The following is a 25,287-nucleotide window of genomic DNA, read 5'->3' as shown; positions in this document are numbered from 1 at the left end:
TGTGAGAAAGTAAAGCTTGTGTGATGAAATGCACGAGGCTTTACGTTCCTCGTTCGGCTTCCCACTGTGATGTCATTTGGATTCATCGCCATTGTCAGTCGGAGGAATTTTTGCATTGTAAAACGCAACGTACACATGACTTCAGTCAAGCAACAGCATTCACAATGTCCCTCACGACACACAAAGACACACAGAGACACACAGAGACACACAGAGACACACAGAGACACACAGAGACACACACTCGCACGCACGCACGCACACAATAAATGAATCTTTGACTAAAGAAACGATAGAGCAGAACAAGGGTGACCGGCACATTCTTCATGGCACAGCATGTGATTGGCTGGGTTGGAGGACAAAGCCAGATGGAGCCTCGTGATTGGCTGGGTCAGAGGATGATGGAGCTTGGGTGATTGGCTGGTTCAGAAGGTAGCTCTCATCTTGTTCCTGTGGCCAAAAGCTGGAAACACAGGATGATCATCCATCATACAACCCCTTAGAGAGAGAGAGAGAGAGAGAGAGAGAGAGAGAGAAGAGAGAGAGAAGAGAGAGAGAGAGAGAGAGAGAGAGATGAGAGAGAGAGAGAGAGAGAGAGAGAGGAGAGAGAGAGAGGAGAGAGAGAGAGAGAGCTAATTAACATATAACTAACTATGCATTTAGCAGAACATTAAGCGTGATGGAGGACAAGATGGAGAAGAATCTCTCAAGAAGTAACAGCTCCCCTTTACTGTCTCCCACAAACATCCAAACATGCCTCGAACCACTGGCCCCAACAGATCTCATCATTAGTTAGATTAGTTCCTACTGCAGAGATGACTTTGCATAAAAACAATCTCATCTATCTGTCTGTTAAATGTGCAGTGGACCTTTATGTTTGTGTTGAGCTTATATGATTACATGCCCTGTTTAATAATGATGCCAGCACTTTGGAGGGCTGAGCATTAATTTAATGGAAGCCTTTTGGCCACGGATATTTTACCTTCAAATTAACTCAAACTTCTTGAAACATCTCTTGGTATTATACATGGTATGTGATTTTGTAAACTTGATCTGTGTGTCTGACGCTTCGAATAAAGTATAGAAAGTAATGAAGTAATGTTCTATAATCTAATCCTTATACTGTCACAGAATACATACTGGCTGTGCATCATGTGAATTGCATATACAGAGAACAGCTTCAGTAAGCTTCAGTAAGTTTCACAAGCACGTAACCACACATCTATCTACCTTCTTAAAGAGAATGTTGTACTAAAATTGACATTATTTTCAACCAGCATTGTGTCCAGGGCTGATCTGCTCGCAGCATGGACACTGCCTCTGGCAGCAGCTAGGTAGCTCCAACCTCGACCCCTGGGCCTCCCTCCCCTCCACCCTCCCCTCCCTCCCTCACCCTGCCTCCCTCCTCCACCCTCCCTCCACCCTCCCTCCACCCTCCCTCCCTCCCTCCCCACCCTCCCTCCACCCTCCCTCCCTCCACCCTGCCTCCCTCCCTCCACCCTGCCTCCCTCCCTCCACCCTGCCTCCCTCCACCCTGCCTCCCTCCACCCTCCCTCCCTCCACCCTGCCTGCCTCCCTCCACCCTGCAGGGCTTCCCACACCTCCACCTTGCAGGGCTTCCACACCTCCACCTTGCAGGGCTTCCACACCTCCACCATGCAGGGCTTCCACACCTCCACCCTGCAGGGCTTCCACACCTCCACCCTGCAGGGCTTCCCACACCTCCACCTTGCAGGGCTTCCACACACCTCCACCATGCAGGGCTTCCACACCTCCACCTTGCAGGGCTTCCACACCTCCACCATGCAGGGCTTTCCTTCTCTCATCCATCTGGGTTTGGGGGGAACGTCATTATAACGACCAGCAGAGTGGTTGTGATATTGGACCACATATCAAAAGACACCATCCAGTTTCTGGTCATTGGTCATCTGGTCATTGGTCAGGTTCCAGACAGTCTGTCCAATCATCAGCCTCTGAATAACCAAGTTCAGAGCTTATTTTACCAACAAAAATGGCTGTGTGTTCACGATAAAAAAAAGAAAGCATTTTATGTTGCATGTGAAAGTCTGCATTTGAGATTTGACATGGCATGAAGATACATGAACCATAGTTACTAACCTTCTGGTTCCCATGATATTGTTATCAGGGGGGGGGGCTGTTAAATGCTTGATAGGACTGTTTGCTTGCGCATCAATTTTATTCATCCCTTTGAACCTCTGGAAAGCGATCTGAACAGTTAAGGCTCTATCAGTCAGGGTTAGGGTATACTGAAGTGAAACGCAACAATGAATGTGACAACACAAAAAAAGAGCTCCGCTTTGAAAAATGCACGTCCGCCTTAAGCTTTGGCTGTTGTCCACATTTCGACATATTACTCACATACGATTTGTGAGGGGTGAATACCACTCCTCCCCTCCTCTTGTACGGAAACCATATTTCTTGTTTTTTAGAAGTCGGCCTTTCTGTAACTGTTTGCAGGTGGACTCCGGGTTCTGTACTTGGCAGTCAGAACACACATGTGGTGTACACTGTCTCCCCTCACGCTCCTGTGTCCATGCTGCGGTGCATGTTGGGACACGGCCCCATGCGGAGACCAGTCCATCTCTCTGTCAGGGCCTTCCTGTCAGTCTGACCAGCAGGGCTCTGGGGGCTGTGACCTCCACCCCTCACCAGCCCCTTGCTCCACCCTCACCAGCCCCTTGGCCCAACCACGCACAGACTTCTGTAAAGAAACACTGGAGAGTTTGTGGAGATTCAAAGTGTGCGCAGACTGGAAAGCGTAGGTCAAAGAATGCACAAATGGAACAAATTCTTTGACATCTCAAGCATTCCAGTCGACCCCTTTTTCATCTTTACTTTGTGGATGGAAGATTGATAAAAACCATAACAGTTAGAAGGCTCAGCCTGGCTGAAACCTTCATTAGGAATTTATCTTCGGAGTACCCTTGCTGCGTGAGATGACATTGCTTTTTGCTGAATAATCATAAAGACAGGAAAGTGATATGTGCGTTTGTGCCCGAGGGGGGTGGGGGGTGGGGGAGGGGGGGTGTAGGGGGATAATAGAATGCATGTTCCACATAAGGCCATCTCAGCGTAGCGACCACCAAGTATCCATAACATCACCTGAAGAGATCATATATAATGGTGTTTCTATTCCTGGCCTGTTTGATGGACAAATGAGTAGAGAACCTGTGTTTATTCCTTTGTTGTCCTAATCCCTCTGCTCTCGTCACCTCCTCCACTTTGCTACGTCTGCTATCAGCCTGGACTCACTGTCAGTCACTGACAACGTCAAAATTAGGATCACCATGAAGCCACGAGGTATGGTGCATCACACAACAGAGGCGGGAGTCTTGCAGGACTACAGAACTCCTGCAGGACCAGAGAAGGCATGTTCATGAGACAAATGTGCAGTTTGCGGCCTCTTGTCCTTTACTTTGCCTCCAGCGACTGTGAGTCCTCAGAATGGGGAGTGGGCTCCGGGCAGTGTTCCGGAAGTCTCAAGGGAGGATGTAGGAAGTGGAATTATTGACGTGTCCTGAGATCAATATAGGAGATCCTTCCACCAAATTTCACCAGTGTAACCTAATCACACTGTCCCCCCCCCCCCCTCACACATACATTTGCCCACACCAACATCTCTTCTTATAGGTGAGGAGTGGGTGGAGCTAGCACAAAGCCACATCTGTGAGAGAGTTAAGATGGAGAGGGTTCGACTTTAGCACACCAGATTCTCGCAGATCAATATCCATCAACACGGGTTTTCCTTAAGTGTTGGGGCTGATTACTTTAATGAGACGTAAACACAGTTACAGTGCTCAGGCATGCATTAGTGGGCTTTCAGTGGTTCTGAAGAACTTCTGCTGTGGTTTCGCTTCGACTGGTACATCAATACAGAACATGTCCCAGAGCTTTGTTCATATTTGAAATGGCTCAATGTGGAATCCAAACCTGCTCTCAAATCCTCATCTATGTCTCAAAATGTATAATATAATACAGTGTTCAAGTAATAATATGGTATTGAGCATGCCTTGGAATGACATTACAGCATGATGGGATATAATATGTTGTAAAAAATGGGTCAATAGTAATTCAGTTTATTCATTCATGAAAGTATGCATCCTCGATCCCTCTGTCAATTGACTTCCTGTAAGACAAGACAGCCTCATCACTCTCAATTAATCTTCAGCTAAAAATCACCACAATTCGTCAGACCAGTTTAGTGCAGTCGCCCTCTTGTGGTATTTTCTACAGAACGCTTAGCTAAGTGCCTCGTGAGTCATTAAGAGGGAGAGTAAAGACAATCAGATGCTTTCTCACTTCTACAAGCTCTGAATAACAGAATCGCATATCGCAACGTGTTTAAATACAAGACTGTTTGACTTGCGAAACCGTTTAACCGTTTAACTTTTGAGATGTGGCAAGACTTACCCACAAAATGAGTTAAAGTTGATTCAACCTGCGATTCACTCTCTGCAGGTGAAGGCATGAGAGAGAGAGTGAGAGTGAGAGAGAGAGAGCACGAGAGAGAGAGAGAGAGAGAGAGTGAGTGACTCGAGGTGAACCTCAGATATTTACTGCACAAATCGCAGGAGTCTTCTGCTGCAGGAGACACAGTGGTGGACGTGCCCCTCTTCTAGTCGTGCACGACTCTCGCCTCCGCAGTGCACTGCTGGATAGCCCTTAGTACAGTACTGTCGGTCTGCGCGTGGACGCGGCACGCACAAGAGACCTGCCAAAGCGACGCACCTCACTTCAAATGTCCCGAACGCCACAGTGAAGAGAGGAGCACGGGAAATGAGCCGCGGGGTCATCGATAAAATAATATTGTCTCTGGAATTAGGATGAACAGTTTGCCTTCTCTTACCCACTTTGCATGTTCTACTTAGTACAGTCCGTTTGTTTATGATACTCTCGGAAAGCGAAGCATGATGAGAACCATATCGCTGCTGGTGGTGTTTATTGTGGTGAGTGGACTTGATTTATCTGATTCATAGGAATGTTTGTTCCTGTATGTCTGCATTTTCCCTGAAAACAAAGGCTCTTTTTTCGTCGTATTTGTTGAGATACAGATAGTTGAGTCGTGTTGAAGCGACTTGCTTTAGTAATGTCCCGAGTGTTTCTCAAAGTGCTGGTGAAGTGATGGTCGTCAATCACCGTATCTGAGATTAACTAATGCTACGAGCTCATAGTATGATGGTAATTATCATCGAGGCCTTATCATCGTTTGCAAATCAAAATAGGAACATAATTGAGTAAAACCGGATATCTGCGTAATCTGTACCGTGTGTTTCATGGATTTACTGTGACTGCGTCTAACAGTAGTGACAGTGCGTACGATAATCCAGAGTTGTAGTTCCCCTGTATGATCACATGTTCATTGTCCTTTTGCATACAATCTGATCAGATATTTTGAACTGAAATATCCGTCAGTACACAGTAGCCTAGTGTAGAGACCCGCTCAGAAGTTATCAGTTGTATTCGGAGTTATCAGTCAATGGGTTTGAGATTTAGGAAATAATCGAGACGATAAAGTGCTGAATCAAAGTGACGATGATGGCGGTGATGACCGTGATGAAGAAGATAACGGTGGGGATGATTGAGATGAAGATGATAACGATGACGTGAGGTATCAGTCCTACAGTAGACCTCGCGGTGTGTCCAGGGCAGCTGGTCACACTGATGCGCGCTCTGTCTCACAGTCCATATGAGGAGCACCGTATGGCTCGGACCAGGCTGTTATGACAGCTGCTTTGCAGCAGGCTGCAACTGCTGGACACTCCTGGAGTTAGATTGAGAAATAAATGTTCTAATTGACTATGAAATTTAAAAGACTACAAAACACACAGGCCGAGTCTGGGTGACCTTGCGTGCGTGCGTGTATATATGTGTGTATATATAAATGTGTATATCCATGCGTGTACACACGTGTGTTTTACCTTGTGTGAACTGAAGGAGAGGCTCGTTGACAGGAGCCACCCAAGCACTGAGGCTTAAGTCTTAGGCAACATTCTTAGCTTATACTCTTGTGTCACCCACACCCACAACCACATTCAAATCTAATCTGTTCGGGGCCAATGCTTTAATGGATACGTGGATATGAGAAGGTATTGATGTGTATTTGGCAGTGCTGTGGGCAAGTCTAGGAGATGGAGACATGACGTAAAGATATGGAGGTGATGAGATTAGGAGGAAGGTAGAGGATATCACTGGGGGGCCTGGAAAGATAAAGAAGACAGAGTGATAAAGGAGATATACAGAGAGAGAGAGAGGGATAGAGAGAGAGAGAGAGCGAGGGAGAGAGAGAGAGAGAAAGGGAGAGGGAGAGAGAGAGAGAGAGAGAGAGAGAGAGAGAGAGAGAGAGAGAGAGAGAGAGAGAGAGAGAGAGAGAGGGAGAGAGAGAGAGAGAGATGGGAGGGAGAGAGAGAGGGAGCGGGAGAGGGAGGGAGAGAGAGAGAGAGAGAGAGAGAGAGAGAGAGAGAGAGAGAGAGAGAGAGAGAGAGAGAGAGGGAGAGGGAGAGAGGGAGATAGAAGGAGAGGGAGAGAGACAGAGACAGAAAGAAAGAGGGAGATGGGAGGGGGGGGGCCTCGTCTCTCGATGCATCTGTTTTTGAATGAAAGCAGGGGTAGAGAGGGGAGGGGGGAGAGGGGGAGAGTGAATGAGAGCAGGCGTCTCGGCAAGCAAGAATGGTGAAGAAAAAGAAAATGTTCTGTGCCATGCCAAAGTCATGAAACATGAAAGCAGTTTAGTCAAATGAAGCTAATGTTCCTTAACTTGATGTGGTTTGCATCTTGTATGCTTACATCAATATATTGTACTGTTTCCAGCATACTTCAGTTTCTATGGCATTTATAGTACAGCTAAATAGTTTGCAAATCTCAGGAGAGACCGGTCAAGAGATGAGAAACACAGAGAGAAAGAGAGAGAGAGACAGAGAGAGAGAGAGAGAGAGAGAGAGAGAGAGAGAGAGATTAATAGAGAGATAGAGAGAGCTTGATAGAGAAAGGAGTAGGAAAAATGCTAAAACTGAATAATTACAGGGAGGGAGGAGATCAGTACTAGACTGTCATTGGTAGGAAGTGTGTGTGTGTGTGTCTTTGCTGTGTATGTGTTAGAGAGCCATAGAGAGAGGGGGAGAGAGAGGGGGGGATGGAAGACTGTATGTGTACAAACTGAGGTCTAGCAAACGACTACATTGGAACATGGCAGTGTTGCAATGTTAAGTGCTCATTAGTACAGTATCAAGAGTAGATATTTAAAGTCCAGCGGGTCAACTGTGCTGGAGTAACTTGGCAGTCAGAGCAGACATGCAGTGAGCCTAGCCCTGCTAGGGCCCCCTCCGGGTCTAAACTGACCACTCTGTCTCCTCCAAGGACAGCTGAGTTTGGCCTCAGAGAGATAAGCTGTGCAGAGCACTCCCACCTGGGTCTCCGTCTCAGCCAGAACACACAGAACATGCCAGAATACTACATCCTGAGGAGGAATAAACACCCTTAAAGTGATCGCAAATGCAGGCATGTCCCACCGTGGCTTGATGCTGGAGCTGAGGAAAATGAAAACAGTTCTCACTTCCTGTATCTGTGTGTGTGTGTGATGTTCTGGAGTTGGGAGTGGTCACTTGGTCTTACCCCTGACCATTAGGCTGGGGGGGCAAATTATACTGTGTGAACATGTGTTTCATGGTAGTTGGTTTGAAGTACGTGTTTTTTTTTGTTGTTGTCGGGGGAGCTCTGAGGTACTTCGAGCACATGAACTGCGTTTGCCCATTTGTGTGAAGAGAGAATGATTTATTGCAGTTCATGATAGGGTTATCTGAAAGAAGAACACGTAGCAAACCCTGGGTGCCATTCAAGAGCGTTCGCACCTCTCACTTGCTTTGTGTGTGTTGTGTGAGTGTCCCGTGTGTAACATGCTGTCTCTGTGCTCATCCATGGCAGGTGGGGATGGTACTGGGCTCCAAGACGGAGCGAGCCGTGCTGCAGCCCTGCGAGTCGGGCCAGTACACCCGGAGCGGAGACTGCTGCGAGGAGTGTCCCCCAGGGGAGGGTGTGGTGCGGCCTTGCGGAACCTCCCAGACCGTCTGCTCCCAGTGCATGGACAGTGAGTAGCATTACATTTACATTTAGTCATTTAGCAGACGCTCTTATCCAGAGCGACTTACAGTAAGTACAGGGACATTCCCCCCCGAGGCAAGCAGGGTGAAGTGCCTTGCCCAAGGACACAACGTCATTTGGCAGAGCCGGGGATCGAACCAGCAACCTTCTGATTACTAGTCCGATTCCCTCACCGCTCAGCCACCTGACTCCCATGGCATGGACGTACAGCACAAACACAAACACGCAGGGCAAACGTGTTGGTACGCTCCTGCGTGTGTGGCCGCACGGAGACGTGCTCACGAGCACAGGCGCGCCTCATGCATAATGGACACGTCTCTGTGTTCGCACGTCCGAACGAACGGACAACTCGACTACACTGAAAACTGAAGAGAACAGAATGAGCTAGGTCAAGTCAAATGCTGTGGTCTTATTTCCTCATTTGCTGTATGTATATAAAAAAATGAGAAAATAATCTTAAAACTGTTTTTTTGGGACCCTGTCATTCCACTTCAGTGTTTTTTATGTACGGGGATACGAATGTGTTCACTTCCAGACCAGGATGTGAAACATTAGCAGTGATTCCATGGGAGGACAGGGTGGGAGGGGTGCCAACAACATGACGTCCCAGAGAGGGAGAGTGTTCTTCACAAACAAACTTGTGCTCCTCATCCCAGACGCTTTAATATTCTCTCAGCCTCTCTGGTGCCCTTTAAGATGGTGCCCTACATACCCTGACAGAACGCAGTCGAAGTCAAAGAACATTTCATATAGGTCATTGTAGGGGTGAAAGACCAGAATTTGCAAAACTTTAATCGATCCTTTATGTATACAGAGCTTGATCCTTTTGAGACCTCTTTTTAAAAGACGTCCTTTAAAAACCACCGCAAATGGAAAATTACGTACGTTGCAATTTTGAAGTGCTCACTGTCTTCAGTTTTACCACACACTTGACCCGGTTGCTGGCACAGAATGCGAAAAGACCATTTCAACCATAGTGATTGATTGAGAGCTACCTGCTGGATATTGATTTCTTTGAAGCATGCAATTTGTTGTACATCCAGCCACACAAAATGAAACCTAAACGAGATGTCCACATCCAGAGATGGTTGTGGACGTAGGAGGATGGAGATTAATTCAAAATTATCAGTCAAGTGATGGATTATAATAGGAAATTGTGAGGAGAAACAGATACAATTTATAAATCTTAGGAGACTGTAAGATTGACTCGAAGACCAGTTTGTGTCACGTTTATGGCATATTTTGCCTAGTTCCCACTAAGTATAGCAACTTCCAGACTGACTGTCTGCTTGGTTGCAGAGTACAGCCGGAGTCTGTGACTGTCAGCCCCCCCCCCCCCCCCCCCCTCTCCATCTACCTCCGCCGGCCCCACAGCACATCACTCCTCCAAACAGACTGTGTGACTCATCCGCTGGTCTCAGCACCAAAGGGCAGGGCCTGCTCTGCTCATTCATCATGCATAGCGCTACATCAATGGACCTTCACTCATTTGATCCTGTTAATTACGCCATATTGCAAAGCACATTGTGCCTCCGATGGAGAGCAATTATCTTGAGCTACTGTACAGAAACAGTAGTCAGTGGCGTTAACATCCAGCAATTAAGCTGGAATACCCAAGAGGTGTCAGTCAATTTCCACTGACAGTCTATTTGTGTCTTGTTTTCGCAGTTTTCCCTTGATAACATTGTGATGTACCTGGTGCACAGATAGCACAGATTCACAAACTGGTTTGGACACAGACTCTAAGAGCATCTAAAATGGAATGCAACGGACGTCACTGACCTTTACCTGAAAAACAAAAGCTATAGTGCCTCTTCCTCCTAAAGTGCAGATATAAATATTTGAAACTCAAACGTAAAAAAAAAAGTGCATCCATTTCCTGTTTCATGGTAATTATAGGTGCATCTATATTTACCACTTCCCCCTAATACTCTACTTCCTGTAGGAGTAACCATCCCTTCCCCCATGGCCTCCCACCCCCCAGGTCTAGACAGCTGCCAATGTCAGGGCTGAAATATTTATCAGCCCTTTCCTCCCATCTCAGCCCATCAAGGGACACAACATGAGCAGAGCCTTCCTCAGCAGAGCCGCAGATAAAGGAAGGGTGCTGGCTGGGGAGGACCGGGGAGGACTGGGGCTGGAGACAGGACAGGAACTGCCCCACCAATCAGAGAGGGGGCTCACAAAGACCTCTGACTGATTGGTTGTCAGGGGGGATTTCAGGCAGAAAGAGAAGCGTAGCTCGTCAGCCAGTGAATTGTGTTAGAGAGAGGACTCCAGCTGATTGTGAATCAGTAAGAGAGAAGGAGAGAGATAGAGAGAGGGAGGGAGAGAGAGAGAGAGACAGAGAGAGAGAGAGAGAGAGAGAGAGAGAGAGAGGGGGAGGGAGGGAGGGAGGGAGGGAGAGAGGGAGAGAGAGAGAGAGAGAGAGAGAGAGAGAGAGAGAGAGAGAGAGAGAGAGAGAGAGAGAGAGAGAGAGAGAGAGAGAGAGAAAATATGCTGCACCACTCCACTGACCCTAGACCAGTAGAAAGCAGCATTATAAGGGATAATTCCAGATTGTCTCCAAACACTATGAGTTTCCCATTTAATGTCCTAATAATTACATTAATAATATCCTAAACAGATGTTTCAAAGCTGAGGGGAAGAAAGAGGAGGGGAATAGTTGAAGCGTGTCAGTAATTGCACACAGCCTTAGCGATGGTTAAAGTTTACAAGACAAAGACGTTTTGGGAACATTGTACTGAGCGCTGTGGGAGCGAGCGGAAGGGCCAGTGTCGGCTGATGTCTGCACGGACACACCAGATCTCCACTCTGGAAGCTCCCAGCCAGAATATGCTGATTGTGAAGACGAGAGGATGGACATTGGAGATTCTCAAGGATGTCCAAACATGCATTATTGATGGCTGTAATGGGACTGAAGCCCACCAGAGTGTTTGAGTAGGGGCTTCTCATGCTGAATTGGCACATTTGTAATGCACTTTTCAGCCTCAACCCCCACCCCCACCCCCATGTCAACCACAAACCGGTGACATGCTTTTTCTGGCCTGGGGAGATGAACGACAGGGGTGGTTCTCCCTGAGAGGCTGGGACAGGCTTGAGGACGGCTCAGATAGCTCAGACCCTCACACAGCAACCCACGCAAACTCACCTCCAATGTGGTGCTCAGTCCCAAGCTCTCTGTCTATCTCTCTCTAAATCCCTCTCTCGTTCTCTTTCTGTACATATGGTCGCGTTTAGGCGTGTTTATATCCAGTGACTGCGAGGGGACTAATGCACGAAGGCTAAATTTAGGCGGAGGCCTGTGCGCTGTGGGGTAATTGGAAAGGATGAGGGGAAAGTTGCTTCGACGAGCCTGAATGAAAAGAAAACAAAGGCTCCTGGTTCACTTCTTCATATCGTTCTTCACCCCTGAGGTCAGTTATTTATCCGTCCGATCGAAGGCCCAGAACACTCAGTCACTGTCGGTGTTCAGGGCCGAGTCTTCACAACTTGCCCCTGAGGGAGACCTTCGGAACCGACTTCAGGGTTAGCGACTGGCGGAGATTAACCCTCCAGACTGCCAGCACGCGAGCGGTTCCCAGGTCTGGTTCTCCAGCAGATTCTAGTTGTTGATCTGGAGGCCTGGTCTGTACCCTCATTGTTTTAATATGATCTCAAATCCTCCAGTGGTTCTGTAAATCTTCGCTTCAGGTTCTGTAGCACTGACCTAGTTTCTAGTCCGGTGTTCAGGGTAAGAGACTGCCATTTTTATCCTGGTCTGACATCTCAGATCCATTACTTATCCAGGGTGTTCTTTGACTGTCAAGAGCGTGGCTGTCGTTGTGAACCTCTGAGCCGCGCTGCTGTTGGGAAGGTGTTACAGCTATTAGTAGCAGAGTCTGCTAGTGTTTACATGCCAAGGCAGCTTACGAGGGAACACCAGTGCTGGGACATCGCTGGAGGCCTTTTCACACCGGCAGTACACAGTTACTCAACACGAGAACAACTGCCGCCCTGCAGACAGACACACTTGTACTTAATATGCCCCCACACACACACACACACACACACACACACACATTCAGAAGCACACTAACACACAGTATATCCCTAAAACACGCACAATAATTACGCTTGAATGTTGTTTCCATGCGAGGGGAAAGCCTCAAAGCTGTACCTTCGAGTTGGAGCGCGGCTCCCGAGGTGGCCTCTCTCCCTCGCTCCTTTTGGAGATCGTCACGAAAGGAAAAGTGGGATTTGAGGAACTTGGCCCCTCCCCCTGCATGCCTACTGTGCTCTCTTATCCTAGTCCCTCTGCCCAGCCCCCGACACACACACACACACACACACACACACACACACACACACACACACACACACACACACACACTGCAAATTGTTCTGCTTGCCAAGATTTAAAATCTTAGTTCTGGAAAGATAATATTTATTATCTTGTTTCAAAAATGATTTACTAGTTTCTATCTTTTAATTTGTGGTATATTCTTAAGCCTACTTATTTCTAGTCCATGCAGCAAGATAATTTCACTAGTATTAAGTCATTTTCTCTTCAAATTTAGTGTTGATTTCTTGTATTTTAGCAGACCTTTTTTACAGTGCACACACATTCATGGGACACAACACACCCCATGAATAATTCAGTACGTTTCCAATTATATCTGAAAATAATTATATATGAACATGCAATATTAATCGACTACTTTGTGCTGCTAAGATCTACCCGCGTGAGAATAACCTGGTGCAGGGTCATCACTTTGGTGGCAGTGAGAGTATTTTCAAATCGCTTCCTCCAAGAAAACGTTCCTGGAAAGCAAACATTGGAGATGGGCCTGGAAGAATAGATTCAGAACACGCTCAGGTGTCTAAGTTGTGTGTGTGTGTGTGTAACCCAGGTGGGTTTAGCCTGCTCCACACAGAGCACTCAGTCTGTTCCTGCTTCCCCCTCCATCACAGCCAGGTCATCCACGATCAGGCTGAGATGCTTGGGAACAGAGGCCTCATCATCTCATCATCTCTGTCCACGACGTCGGACATCACGGCAGGTCATGTTGTGGATGATTCAGCGTACTCGGTAGAGTCCACACTGTGATCGATAAAATAATGAGCACAGCAGGCTTGGGGATCTCTCCCCAACCCGAACACCATCCTCATCCCCCAGGACACGAATCACTCCCAGCCGCCTGGATCGATGCTTCCACCTTTTAAACAAACTTCCAATAAACATGATGAATATCCCTGAATTGACTGTCTCTTTCTCTCTCTGCCTCTTCGTTTAGTCATGTCCCCTACTCATATTTATAATACACTCTCTTCTCCTCCATCCTCCCCTCCCTCCATCTCCTCTCTCTTACCACCTTCCCCCCCATCCCTCTGACCCCACCCCACAGGTGAGACCTACTCGGAGAACTACAGCCTCACAGAGGTCTGTCTGCCGTGCACCCAGTGTACAGGCCTGATGCGCATGCAGACGCCGTGCACCGACTCCAACGACGCCATCTGCGTCTGCAACTACGGCTACTTCTTCAACGACCTGAGCCTGCGCTGCGAGCCGTGCACCGTGTGTCCCAGCGGGCAGGGCGTGCAGGGCCACTGCGAGTACAACCACGACACCGTGTGTGAGGAGTGCATCGACGACTCCTACTCGGACCGGGACAGCTCGCTGGACCCCTGCCTGCCCTGCACTGTCTGTGACGAGGGCATCGAGGTGGAGATGAGTCCCTGCACCCCGCTCGAGGACTCCGTCTGCCACAGTAAGACATCCCCTTCCGTAGACACACACACATGGAGAGACCCCTAGACACACACACACACATGGAGAGACCCCTAGACACACACACACACACACACACACACAGAGACCCCTAGACACACACACACACACACACACACAGACACCTAGACACACACACACACACCTAGACACACACAGACACTTAGACACACACAGACACCTAGATACAGACACCCAGACACAGACACCTAGACACACACACCTAGACACACGCACAGTAGCGCAGTCTGGGAATTTATGTTGACCTCTCTGACCAACCATGGCTATAGCAAATAGCTACACGTCTATAACAATGTTTTCTTTCTCGTGTGAATGGGACAGGTCAACGGGCGTGTCTTCCACATGTGTCTCTTCTAACAGTCAGGGTCAGAGGTTAACACCGGTCAAACTGTCAAAGGTTAGAAGCAGAACATCTGGTCATTAAGGTCAGAAAGTGCTGGAGTGTCAAGAAATACAGCTTACTCTTTTCTAACACCAGGACTGGCAGATTAGTAGCTGAGCACTAAAGGCCCAGGAAGTAGTAATTTAGCAGGGCTGGACGTGGCATGAAATCTGCCCTGTCACTGCAGAACAAGGCCTGGCTTTGGGAGGCCTATGTGTTGTTGCTGTAAGATATCTGCAGGACTCCCTTCACTGGAAGTCAGGAATAGTTAGACGGTAGAACATGCCTATGCTTGTTATGGTATGAATGGATACAATGTAGGAAACCTTTGGTAGGTGTAGAATGTTCCCAAAGCTCAGCCAATGGTAAGATGCAAAACCAAGCAGGGCCTCATATTGACTTTGGGTCTTCAACATATTTGTTTTATCGTGGATAGAAAATGGGTTTTGGAAGTTACTTTGGGAATTTGGACTGGGGTAGGTCGTCTTTGGGCCGAGTTTAGTGTACCTGGCTCAGAGTGTGCCACGTTGCAGAGGTATTAGTGAAGCTCTGTGGGCACCTGCTGCTGTCTAGTGGACATGTTTGTGGGACAGATGGAGGTAGTAAATTCCAGATATTCTTCAGGTGCTGTCGTGTCTAAACCCTATCTGACAGTCCTGCGTTGGAGCGTGAACTAGGCTGAGGAAAGATAAAACCAGAAAAGTCAGGAGAGCAGGAGGGAAGGATTAGCTGATAACAGGTCACACTCTCTCTCTCTCTCTCTCTCTCTCTCTCTCTCTCTCTCTCTCTCTCTCTCTCTCTCTCTCTCTCTCTCTCTCTCTCTCTCTCTCTCTCTCTCTCTCTCTCTCTCTCTCTCTCTCTCTCTCACACACACATCTTGGTATCCTCTCCTGCAGCTGTTCCTCTGTGCTTCTGAGCCAGAGGAACCTGCTTCTGATCAAGCAGGGATGTCTCTGTTCAGGCAGAGAGAGATTAGAGCCAGGAGGAATGAGAGGAAAGTCCATGAAAACAGCAGGGAAAAAAGACCAGGCGAAACTTTCTGTCCAAACAACTGTCCAATATCCCAATCCCATGAATCCCCCACCTTTGAAGTTCATGATCAACGTTAGAAAAGATGAGGAACTACGGAATAGAGAGTATTAGATAGAAACACGAATGGCATGAGAGGGTTTCTTAGAGAAATCCAATCAAACTGTGTGTTTCTCACGCGACGACGATCTTTTCCAGGACTGTGGGTGTGATGTAGATCACAGGACAATACAGCCTTGTGCTGGCCCCTTAATCGACCACACGCAGAGTTAAAACACAGAGTTAAAACTGCCACAGCTGCCAACACCTCTGACCTGTCATCCTCTTCCCTATACGAGCGTGTGTGAGAGTGTGAATCTGTGTATGTGCAGTGATGCTGGTTGACCTGGCCTTGATAGATGTCAGAACCCTTCTGAAATTAGAGTCATTTCACACACTAGTCTGCACACACACACACACACACACACACACAAGCATTTATGTGTGTGTCATCGAGCATGATGTCTGGACTGGTCCTAATACTCCCAGGGTGGTCTGAGACGTCACGTATGTCTTCTTCAGGACAACATCATCTCACTGGGAAGATATCATTATTCATTTGATTTGTCTGCTTGACACATGGTCTGTATGTGTGATAATGTGTGTATGTGTGTGTGACAATACATTAGTTGTAGGAGGAGAAAAGGAGAGAGAGAGATAGAGGGAGAGGGAAAGGGAGATAGAGATAGGGAGAGGGAGAGGGAGAGGGGGAGAGAGGTAGAGAGAGAGAGAGAGAGAGAGAGACAGAGAGACAGAGAGAGAGAGAGAGAGAGAGAGAGAGAGAGAGAGAGAGAGAGAGAGAGAGAGAGAGAGAGAGAGAGATAGAGAGAGAGAGAGAGAGAGAGAGAGAGGGAGAGAGGTAGAGAGGTAGAGAGAGAGGGAGAGAGAGAGAGGGAGAGGGAGAGAGAGAGAGAGAGAGAGAGAGAGAGAGAGAGAGAGAGAGAGAGAGAGAGAGAGAGAGAGAGAGAGAGAGAGAGGATAGTTCTGCAGCAGATGTGCTGTGCTGTTCTATGTTGAGGGTCGATAAGAGTGCTGGGATTTCTCCTGCTGGCTCTCTGGTTTCGCTGAGTGACCTCTGTGAGGCCCTAACACTCTGTAGCAGGACACACACCACTCTCTCTCTCTCTCTCTCTCTCTCTCCCTCTTTCTCTCAGCTGCCAAGCACACTTACAGTCGGCTCTCTTACTCAATACTTTAGTCGCTGTGTGTGTGTAGTGTGTGTGTGTGGGGGTGGTTGGGTGTGTATGACAGAGATGGAGAGTTTTGTCAAATAGCTTGAGAATAACTGCCAAGAATAACGGAAATTATGTTTTGTTGGAGAGTAGATGTTCTTGTGGTAGCTTTCTCAGACGTTTGGATATTTTCTGTTTCCAATCCAAGGTGATCCATTAACTCAATAAGAACAGTGTGTGTATTTGGCACACACTATCCTCTTTTCTATCTTTATCTCTTCATTTCAGACACACCAGACAGTGGGAGAGTTCTTTCTGTCATACTTCTTATAATTCTCATCTCCTCTCTCTTCTCCTCTCTTCCTCTCCTCTCCTCTCCTCTCTTCCTCTCCTCTCTCCTCTCCTCTCCTGTTTAGTGTCTTCCCTGCTGCAGTATAATTACTCCTGCTAATCAGAACAGTTTACAGCAGCGCCTCTGTTCATCTACTGCCCTAACACTCTCCCCTACGCCTCCCCTCCCTTCCCCCACTCTCCCTCCTTCCTCTCCCTTTCTGTCTCTGTCTCCTTCCCTCCTTCCCTCCCTCACCCCCCCCCTCTGCACCCAGTCTCATTATTAACCCTGTCTCTATGGAAAGCAGAACACCAACTTGAATTCATCTGTATGCAAGTACATGCATATGTATGGCTATGTGTGTGTGTGTGTGTGTGTGTGTGTGTGTGTGTGTGTGTGTGTGTGTGTGTGTGTGTGTGTGTGTGTGCGTGTCTGTGGGGGCTGTGTGTGTCCGTCGGGTGTGTGTGTGTGGTGTTCATTAGAGCTCGATCTGAGAGAGGGAGATAGAGATGAAGCACACAGACAGAGGGAGAAGTGTTTTCAGCCTGATAAAAGAGGTCACTGTGTGACAATGGCCGTCCTCCACCCAGGATGAGCAGCCATGAGGAGAAACTTCTCCACAGACACACAAACCTTCTCATAAAGACCCGAACCACCAAATTAGACATAAACTTTGTTCTCTTGTCCACACCCTCTCATAAACAGGGCCTGAGCTCATAAAGCGTTTTATGTTTCTGGGGCCCGTTTTAAAACCCACTGAAGCTGAAATAAAACTGTAAAACCAGCGCCATCTTTGGGCTCCACTGCCTCCTAGCTGAGAGAGACAGACGGACGCAGCTTTATCTCCTGGTCCACAGCCTCCTTCTCCACATCAGGGCCAGCAACCTAGCCTGCTGGCCCTAGCCAGGAAGGAGAGAGGGAGGGGCACTGAGGGAGAGAGAGGTGAGAGCGAGTGAGAAGGGGAGAGATATGGAGGCAGAGGGACAGATCGAGGGGGAGAGAAAAGAAAGTGAGAGAGGGAGAAAATTGGTCGAGGGAGGGAGTAAGTGATGATGACTGTAAAGGTCGAAGGCTGGATGAGTCACTCTTGCGTAGACCAGGATCCCCCAGAGAGACGACGGCAGGGTGCAGAAGGAGAGAGGTGGTCTGTAGGGGCTCAACGCATGCAAACCTCACAGGGGACATTGGTGTATGGACCGAGCCTGTTGGCAGCCATGTTGGCTTTCAACAATTCAATCCAGGAAGTTCAAAAGTATGTACAAACGTTTAGTTTTTTTTTACCTCACACAATCCCCTTTTAAACCGATTGATGGAAGATAAAGAGCTAAAGGGGCACTGTTATCCTTTCAATTGGACATGGATTGAGCTGCAAGTGAATTGACCCTGACCTTGGTGACACAGCAGTGTGCATGAGTCAGGTTCATAGTGAGTCACACAGTGCCAGCGGTAGGAGGATTGGTGACCGGTGGTCTTCTCACAAGTTTCAATCCCATTTCCAGTCCTCCCACCAGGTTGTTCGGCCATATTGTGCTACGCGGTGTGTGTTCCCTGTGTTGTGATATCTAAAGGTCACAGTTGCAGTTTACTGCATATAGCACAGACATGGCAATGTTCCCATCCCAACGTGACTGTTCCCTATATACGCCTTAATCAATACCATCTCTTTAAATAGCTTATTTTTTCTGTTTCTAAATATGGCATGCATTATGCCCTGTGTGTGACTGTTCAGCAGCAGGGCGCTCTACAGTTTCAGTAAGCCTATCCCCTCCCAGAGAACTAAGAAGGCCCTGTCATCACCAAGGCAACAGCCAAGCAGGAAATTGGTCCTAACATACGACAGAACTTCACAAATTTCACATCAGACTCCCATCTGTGTCTCGTGGGGTTAAGGGGACGTTACCTCTACGGAAAACGATGCGTTCCATAAATGCGTATAAGTCGGACAAATGGGCCTGTCAGATAAAATAGTTCTAGTTCTGTCCGTTTCCGATTGTTGTGATGGTCCAGTGCCTTTCTTGGGCGATCCGGTCATGTGACTTGTCCTGGACCAGTTCAGACCAGTTTCTCTTCAGCTTTTCTCTGACACTTATGTCAGTTTTTCTTTTTTTTTCCGAACAAAACGATTATTTCCCAGCAGTTACAAAGTACATGCTGTTTTCAGATCCAAAATACATTCATGTATCCTTTCATTTATACCCAACAACAAACATGTCATTACGTCGTAATAGGGATGGCAGAACAGGTTTTGTGTGAGTCAGCATGCCGAGGCGAGGCAGTAGGAGCAGAGGTGAGGCAGCCTGACTGAGCCTGGGGCTCTCCCGGAGAACACCGACACACATCCAAGCCTTTTGACATTACACTCACCACACCCCACCACACCCATCCACCATCTGTCCACTGCTGACCCTGGTTAACACTGAGCAACTCCACCCAGGGGTACTGAGTGCTTACTGCTGTATCTTCAAGCCCGGCCCCCCCTCCACGGTGGAGCAGTGGACAGCAGGGTTCCTACTGGGAACAGCGCTGTTGTCATCCAGGGAGAGCTGTACCCTCAGGGAGGGCATGGCATACCTGGAAAATTGCACTTGATCATTAATGTCATTTACTGAGAAAGAAGAAGAAAGGGTTAGAATAGAGGGCGAGAGAGGAGTGAGAGACAAAGAGTGAGAGAGAAAGAGAGACAGAGAGAGACAGAGAGAGAGACAGAGAGAGTAAGTGAAAGAGAGAGAGAGAGAGAGAGAGAGAGAGAGAGAGAGAGAGAGAGAGATGAGAGAGAGAGAGAGAGAGAGAGAGAGAGAGAGAGAGAGAGAGAGAGAGGAAATGGGACCATTCATGTGACTCTTTGCTGGATTAGTCCTGATGGCCAGATCTTCCCAGTAGCACAGAGCCTCTTTGGCCTCACCAGAGAATCAGGTCCACACTGACCTCTTAAAGCCCGCCGACTTTGGGCTGTGAGCATGCCACATGGCTGCGTGTCATGTAATGTATGTAAGGGACTTAAACAGATGAAGAGGTGTTGAGAGAGTGAAGGTGTGTGTGAGTGTGTGTGTGTGTGAGTGTGTGTGTGTGTGTGTGAGTGTGTGTGTGTGTGTGTGTGTGAGTGACAGGCAGAGAACCTCCCTCTGGCCTCCTCTCTCTCCTGAACGCATCTTAGCTGCAGCCCATCTGCCCATTAGAACATGAGAGTGCTGTCAGACATCTGGCACGTACTGTGTGACAAACCCCAGTCTCTCAAGCTTTCACTGCGCAGAACGTCAATGTGTGGACTTTCATTACTGTTTTGTGTCCAGGGAGGCTTACGTTCTACCTCACTCTCATATTTGCTATTGCAGTTTGCCTACTGGGTTGGTTTCAAGGTGACTGAATTTGACATTTTTACTGCTAAAGGACGATGTATATTTCATTCTGCTCGAAGGTTAATTGTTTGAATTTGACGATAAATCCGAACCATTAATGAGAACCTCATTTGAAAAGATGACAGCATGTGTCCTTTCGGTTCTCACATAAAGGACTCTCTTTTAACACCTCTCCTTTCCTCTCTCTCTCTCTCTCTCTCTCTCTCTCTCTCTCTCTCTCTCTCTCTCTCTCTCTCTCTCTCTCTCTCTCTCTCTCTCTCAATTTTGCTCTCGCTCTCTCTTTCTCTACTTGTTCCAGATCCCTTCCTTCCCACCTACACCTCCCCCACCTCGGACACGCCTTCCTTCTCCACCATGCAGGACTTCCTGCCCGACGGCTCCATCAGTCCCTCCCCAGGGGAGGAGACCACCACACCTAACCCCAGCACGCCACGCTTCCTGGGCAACCCTTTGAACGAGAACCTCATTCCCATCTACTGCTCCATCCTGGCCGCCGTGGTGGTGGGGCTGGTGGTCTACATCGTCTTCAAAGGTCAGGACGCATCACACACACACAGACACACACACACACACAGACACACACACTCACACACACACACTCACACGCACGCAAACACAGATGACTTTGTCTAAAGATAAAAAACACAATGCCCCAGCCATTTTTCTCCTTCACTGAGCTGCGTCAGGAAGAGAGGAAGTGAGCTAGGAGAGACAGGTCGAGCAATCAGGGGGTGACGGGGTGGCTGGGAGATGTAGTCTATGTCTAAGTGGAGACGGAGCGGAGAGGCAGTTAGTGAAACATCCAGGCCAGACGCTGACCCACTTCCACTGCCACTCCATCACACCTGCGTCTTCCACAGGTCACAGCACACACACACACACACACACACACGTCACATGTTAGCCAGGACACCAACAAACATGCAGTTTACTGTAAGATTCTTTCGCTCAATTTGATGAAAGTGAATCAAAGACAGCTGATACCCAGATGTTATTTGAGTCAGATTTGCCAGCATGACAAAGTTTGCAACTGGCTGTTCTCCCATTGTCTAAACATATACAGAGCAGATTAGTAAACAACTCGCATGTTTCACCCTGACCAACAAACCTTGTCACGTAGCACTTCTCACCATCCGGTCATCATTACAAACCAGACTTTCTGCAAGGGGCGTTTATTTGGATCGGTGTCGTTGTGTTCGGCTTGGACTCACTTCCTGTTGGCTTACCTCTGGCTCCTCCCCCACAGGTGGATCAGCTGCAAGCAGAACAAACAAGCGGCTAACAACCTCGCAGCAGCCACAGCCAATCAGACGCCCACGCCAGAAGGAGAGAAGCTCCACAGTGATAGTGGCATCTCTGTGGACAGCCAGAGTCTCCAGGAGCAGTTGGCTCAGGCCCAGATGCAAGGCCAGGCTGCCCAGTCTCCGGACCAGATAGGTCAGTCCCTCCTGCACCCCTGCAACCACGCTGGAGCCCCTTGGCCTACCGCCGAGTACACTCACGTCCTACGCATTGCTCGTACTCAAGTATACATTTGGATATTCGATGATACCCTATCGTTCAGTCTCCCGTGGGCGTGTAGTGGAAGGGTTTTGGTCGTTGCAGTCCTATTACAAAGTAACCTTGTTTGACAGTGAGTTGATTAGCATTATCTCCAGAAGTCACATAGGGGAAATGATAGACCTTATTTAACATTGGTATGAGGTACTGTAACATGTGTTGAAGTTATTGTGCAAAAGCGTTCGAGAAACGCCCAGTACTAATGGGTGACATGCAAATCACCATGGCTGTGTTTTTAATGGGATGTCATGAAGGACTGGAGGGGAGACGAGCGAGAGAGAACGAGAGAAAGAGAGAAAAAAGGGTATGTGAGGGAGATCTCCAAAGAAAGAAAGAAAGAAAGACAAAAATAGAGTAGAGAGAGGGAGAGAGAGGGAGAGAGAGAGAGAGAGAGAGAGAGAGGGAGAGGGAGAGGGAGAGAGAGAGAGAGAGAGAGAGAGAGAGAGAGAGAGAGAGAGAGAGAGAGAGAGAGAGAGAGAGAGAGAGAGAGAGAGAGAGAGACAGAAAGTCAGAGTGAGAAAGAAACAAAAGTTTGTCAGAGATCGTTTTTTGGGGAGGGTGAATAACAACACAGCTATCTAGGACAAATAAGCTTAAAAAACATGAACAGTGCATTGTGGGAAATACCATGGTAAATGGTTGCGAAAAAGGAGAATGACCATTTAAGAGAGAATGAATGAAAGCAAGAGGTTCAGGAATCCGCTGCGTCCTCTGAACACCCAGAAGCCTCCAGCAGACCTCATACAGGAGACACAGCCACCTCTCTGCTAGCCGCTCATCTTTTTCTTTCACTCTCTCTGTCTCTTTCACTCTCTCTCTGTCTCTTTCACTCTATCTTTCACTCTTTCACTCTCTCTTTCACTCTCTCTCTGTCTCTTTCACTCTCTCTCTGTCTCTTTCACTCTCTCTTTCACTCTTTCACTCTCTCTTTCACTCTCTCTCTGTCTCTTTCACTCTCTCTCTGTCTCTTTCACTCTCTCTCTGTCTCTTTCACTCTCTCTCTGTCTCCTTTCACTCTATCTCTGTCTCTTTCACTCTATCTCTGTCTCTTTCACTCTATCTCTGTCTCTTTCACTCTTTCACTCTCTCTTTCACTCTCTCTCTGTCTCTTTCACTCTCTCTCTCTCTCTTTCACTCTCTCTCTGTCTCTTTCACTCTCTCTCTGTCTCTTTCACTCTCTCTCTGTCTCTTTCACTCTCTCTCTGTCTCTTTCACTCTCTCGTTCACTCTCTCTCTGTCTCTTTCACTCTCTCTTCACTCTCTCTGTCTCTTTAACTCTCTCTGTCTCTTTCACTCTCTCTTTCACTCTCTCTGTCTCTTTCACTCTCTCTGTCTCTTTCACTCTCTGTCTGTCTCTTTCACTCTCTGTCTGTCTCTTTCACTCTCTCTTTCACTCTCTCTTTCACCCTCTCTGTCTCTTTCACTCTCTGTCTGTCTCTTTCACTCTGTCTCTTTCACTCTCTCTTTCACTCTCTCTGTCTCTTTCACTCTCTCTGTCTCTTTCACTCTCTCTTTCACTCTCTCTGTCTCTTTCACTCTCTCTGTCTCTTTCACTCTGTCTCTTTCACTCTCTCTGTCTCTTTCACTCTCTCCGTCTCTCCTCGAGAGTAATGTTTGGCTCAGAGAACAGACTATCCTCTGAGCGAAGAGTTTGTTCATCAGAGTTCAGAGCCTGAAGGTTGTGCTGATCCAGACATCCTCTACCAATCTTTTGTCCGCATCAGTTCGTACTTGTAAGTGCAGTTGGGTACAGAGAGTATTACATTAGTAAGTTACCAAGCCCGGATAGAGCATGTGAGTATATCTGCTGATATGGATCTACCCCCGTGTCAGCAGGACAGAGCTTGACGCCCGGGAGAAGCTCACATCGTCCTGGGTAGGAGTTGCTCTGTGGATCTCCGTGATCCCCAATACGGGGATAAAAAGAATCATGGGAAAAGAACAAGAGAGGCTATTTCTATGGCGATGGTTTGCGTTGTGGAAGTTCCATTCACTCTTTTTTCCCAGGGAAGAAATTCAAGGCGCTCGGCACAATGGAGTGGCGAGAAGGCATCTTTTCTTGAGGATTAGCACGTGATTGGTTCATTGAGAAAATGTCCGCCCCTTTTACCTCAAAGTCTCTCTGTGTGATTGGTTCATTAGCTGGTGTTGTGTGATGGAGCCCAGGCTTGATCTTTCTGCCACCCGAGAGCTTCAGACTGATCCAGCAGCAGGGTCTAATAGGTGCTAATTGGCGCTAGCGCAGTTTGCCTGCGTGGAAGCCATTAAAACACAGCCCTGTGTCCCTGTGTTCCAGTTCCTGCACTGCTAATGGGGGCTTGTCAAAATACCCGAGGGGAGAGAGAATATGCATGGTAAACATAAAGAATCCGAGGGTTTCCTGTTTCAAATGAGCAAAAAAAGCAGACTTTACGCATGCTGCATGAATCTTGGAGCAACACGTACTTAAAGTTGTCAGAAACAGTGAACAGTAAATTCATCTTTTTTAAAGAGGAATATGATTGGCCATCAAATCCCCAGTAGTTTGATTGACAGGCGGAAAAAAATGCTGTTAGGGGTTAAAGTCCCCACCTTGTTGAGAGGCTGCCCTAAACTACCAGTAAATGTCAGAAAACATCTGTGTTAGGTATCCTTAGTACTCAGGTACAATCTGCTAATCTCAAAAGCAATCTGCCTTTTTCACCTTTCAAAGCTCCCCTACTCCTTCATGTGCTGTGGCCCAGGTAGTGTGGGGGTGGGGTGTTTACACTTTACCAAGATTTATGTCTCCCCCGTCTCTCCCCCCGTCTCTCCCCCCATCTCTCAGGCTTCTGTCCTGCATCTGACCTCACGAAAGGAATGAGAGATACGGGAGCTGTCAATCAAACTTCATCACTCGCAGGCGAAGGGGACAGTTTACTGAAGCTAGTGAATGGAGGTGGGGGCAGAGCCTTTAAAAAACAGTGCTACGCAGGCAGACCCAGACAGGAAGGACAGCATATTGAACAAGCATTGTAAATGAGTTAGAGCATGCAGCAGGATAGAGTCGGACACTACAGTCAAGTGATCAGACAGATGAGCCATCGCAGACACATTTACATTTAGTCATTTAGCAGACGCTCTTATCCAGAGCGACTTACAGTAAGTACAGGGACATTCCCCCCAAGGCAAGTCGGGTGAAGTGCCTTGCCCAAAGACACAACGTCATTCTGCCTGGCGGGGAATCGAACCGGCAACCTTCAGATTACTAGCCCGATTCCCTAACCGCTCAGCCACCTGACTCCCTTCACAGACACATTGGTAGACGGAAGGAAGAGGAGGTGGAGGAGGAGAAAGCTGCAGGAGGATGGGGGGAGGGGGGGGGTTGAAGCAAGAGGAGGAGGAGATGATTCCGTCCTGGCCGGTGAGAGTCACGGCAGTAGCTTGACAGTAGGGTGTGACAGCAGGGAGTCCTTGTCTGGTCTCTGTTCATGCCTCTGAGCACACAGCTTTTGATCAGGGCCAGTCGAAGCCTTATCGGAGCCCGTTCCAAT

General features: G+C 48.0%; 1 protein-coding gene across 1 annotated transcript in view; it reads left to right on the top strand.

Annotated features, from left to right (window-relative positions):
• The first annotated feature begins 4,576 nt into the window (after window positions 1-4,576).
• ngfra (nerve growth factor receptor a (TNFR superfamily, member 16)) overlaps window positions 4,577-25,287 on the top strand; it is a 23,541-nt gene continuing 2,830 nt past the window's right edge. The window contains exons 1-5 of the mRNA XM_062486426.1: window positions 4,577-4,967; window positions 7,939-8,101; window positions 13,503-13,865; window positions 20,514-20,746; window positions 21,460-21,652. Of these exons, the coding sequence (XP_062342410.1) occupies window positions 4,929-4,967; window positions 7,939-8,101; window positions 13,503-13,865; window positions 20,514-20,746; window positions 21,460-21,652 (991 nt within the window). The 5' untranslated portion in view covers window positions 4,577-4,928. The remainder of the gene's footprint in view (window positions 4,968-7,938; window positions 8,102-13,502; window positions 13,866-20,513; window positions 20,747-21,459; window positions 21,653-25,287) is intronic.

The sequence above is a fragment of the Osmerus eperlanus genome, chromosome 2, assembly GCF_963692335.1.
Source record: "Osmerus eperlanus chromosome 2, fOsmEpe2.1, whole genome shotgun sequence".
Classification (NCBI taxonomy): Eukaryota; Metazoa; Chordata; class Actinopteri; order Osmeriformes; family Osmeridae; genus Osmerus; species Osmerus eperlanus.
The sequence above is the reverse complement of the archived record's forward strand: the minus strand, read 5'-3'. Positions and strand labels throughout refer to the sequence as shown.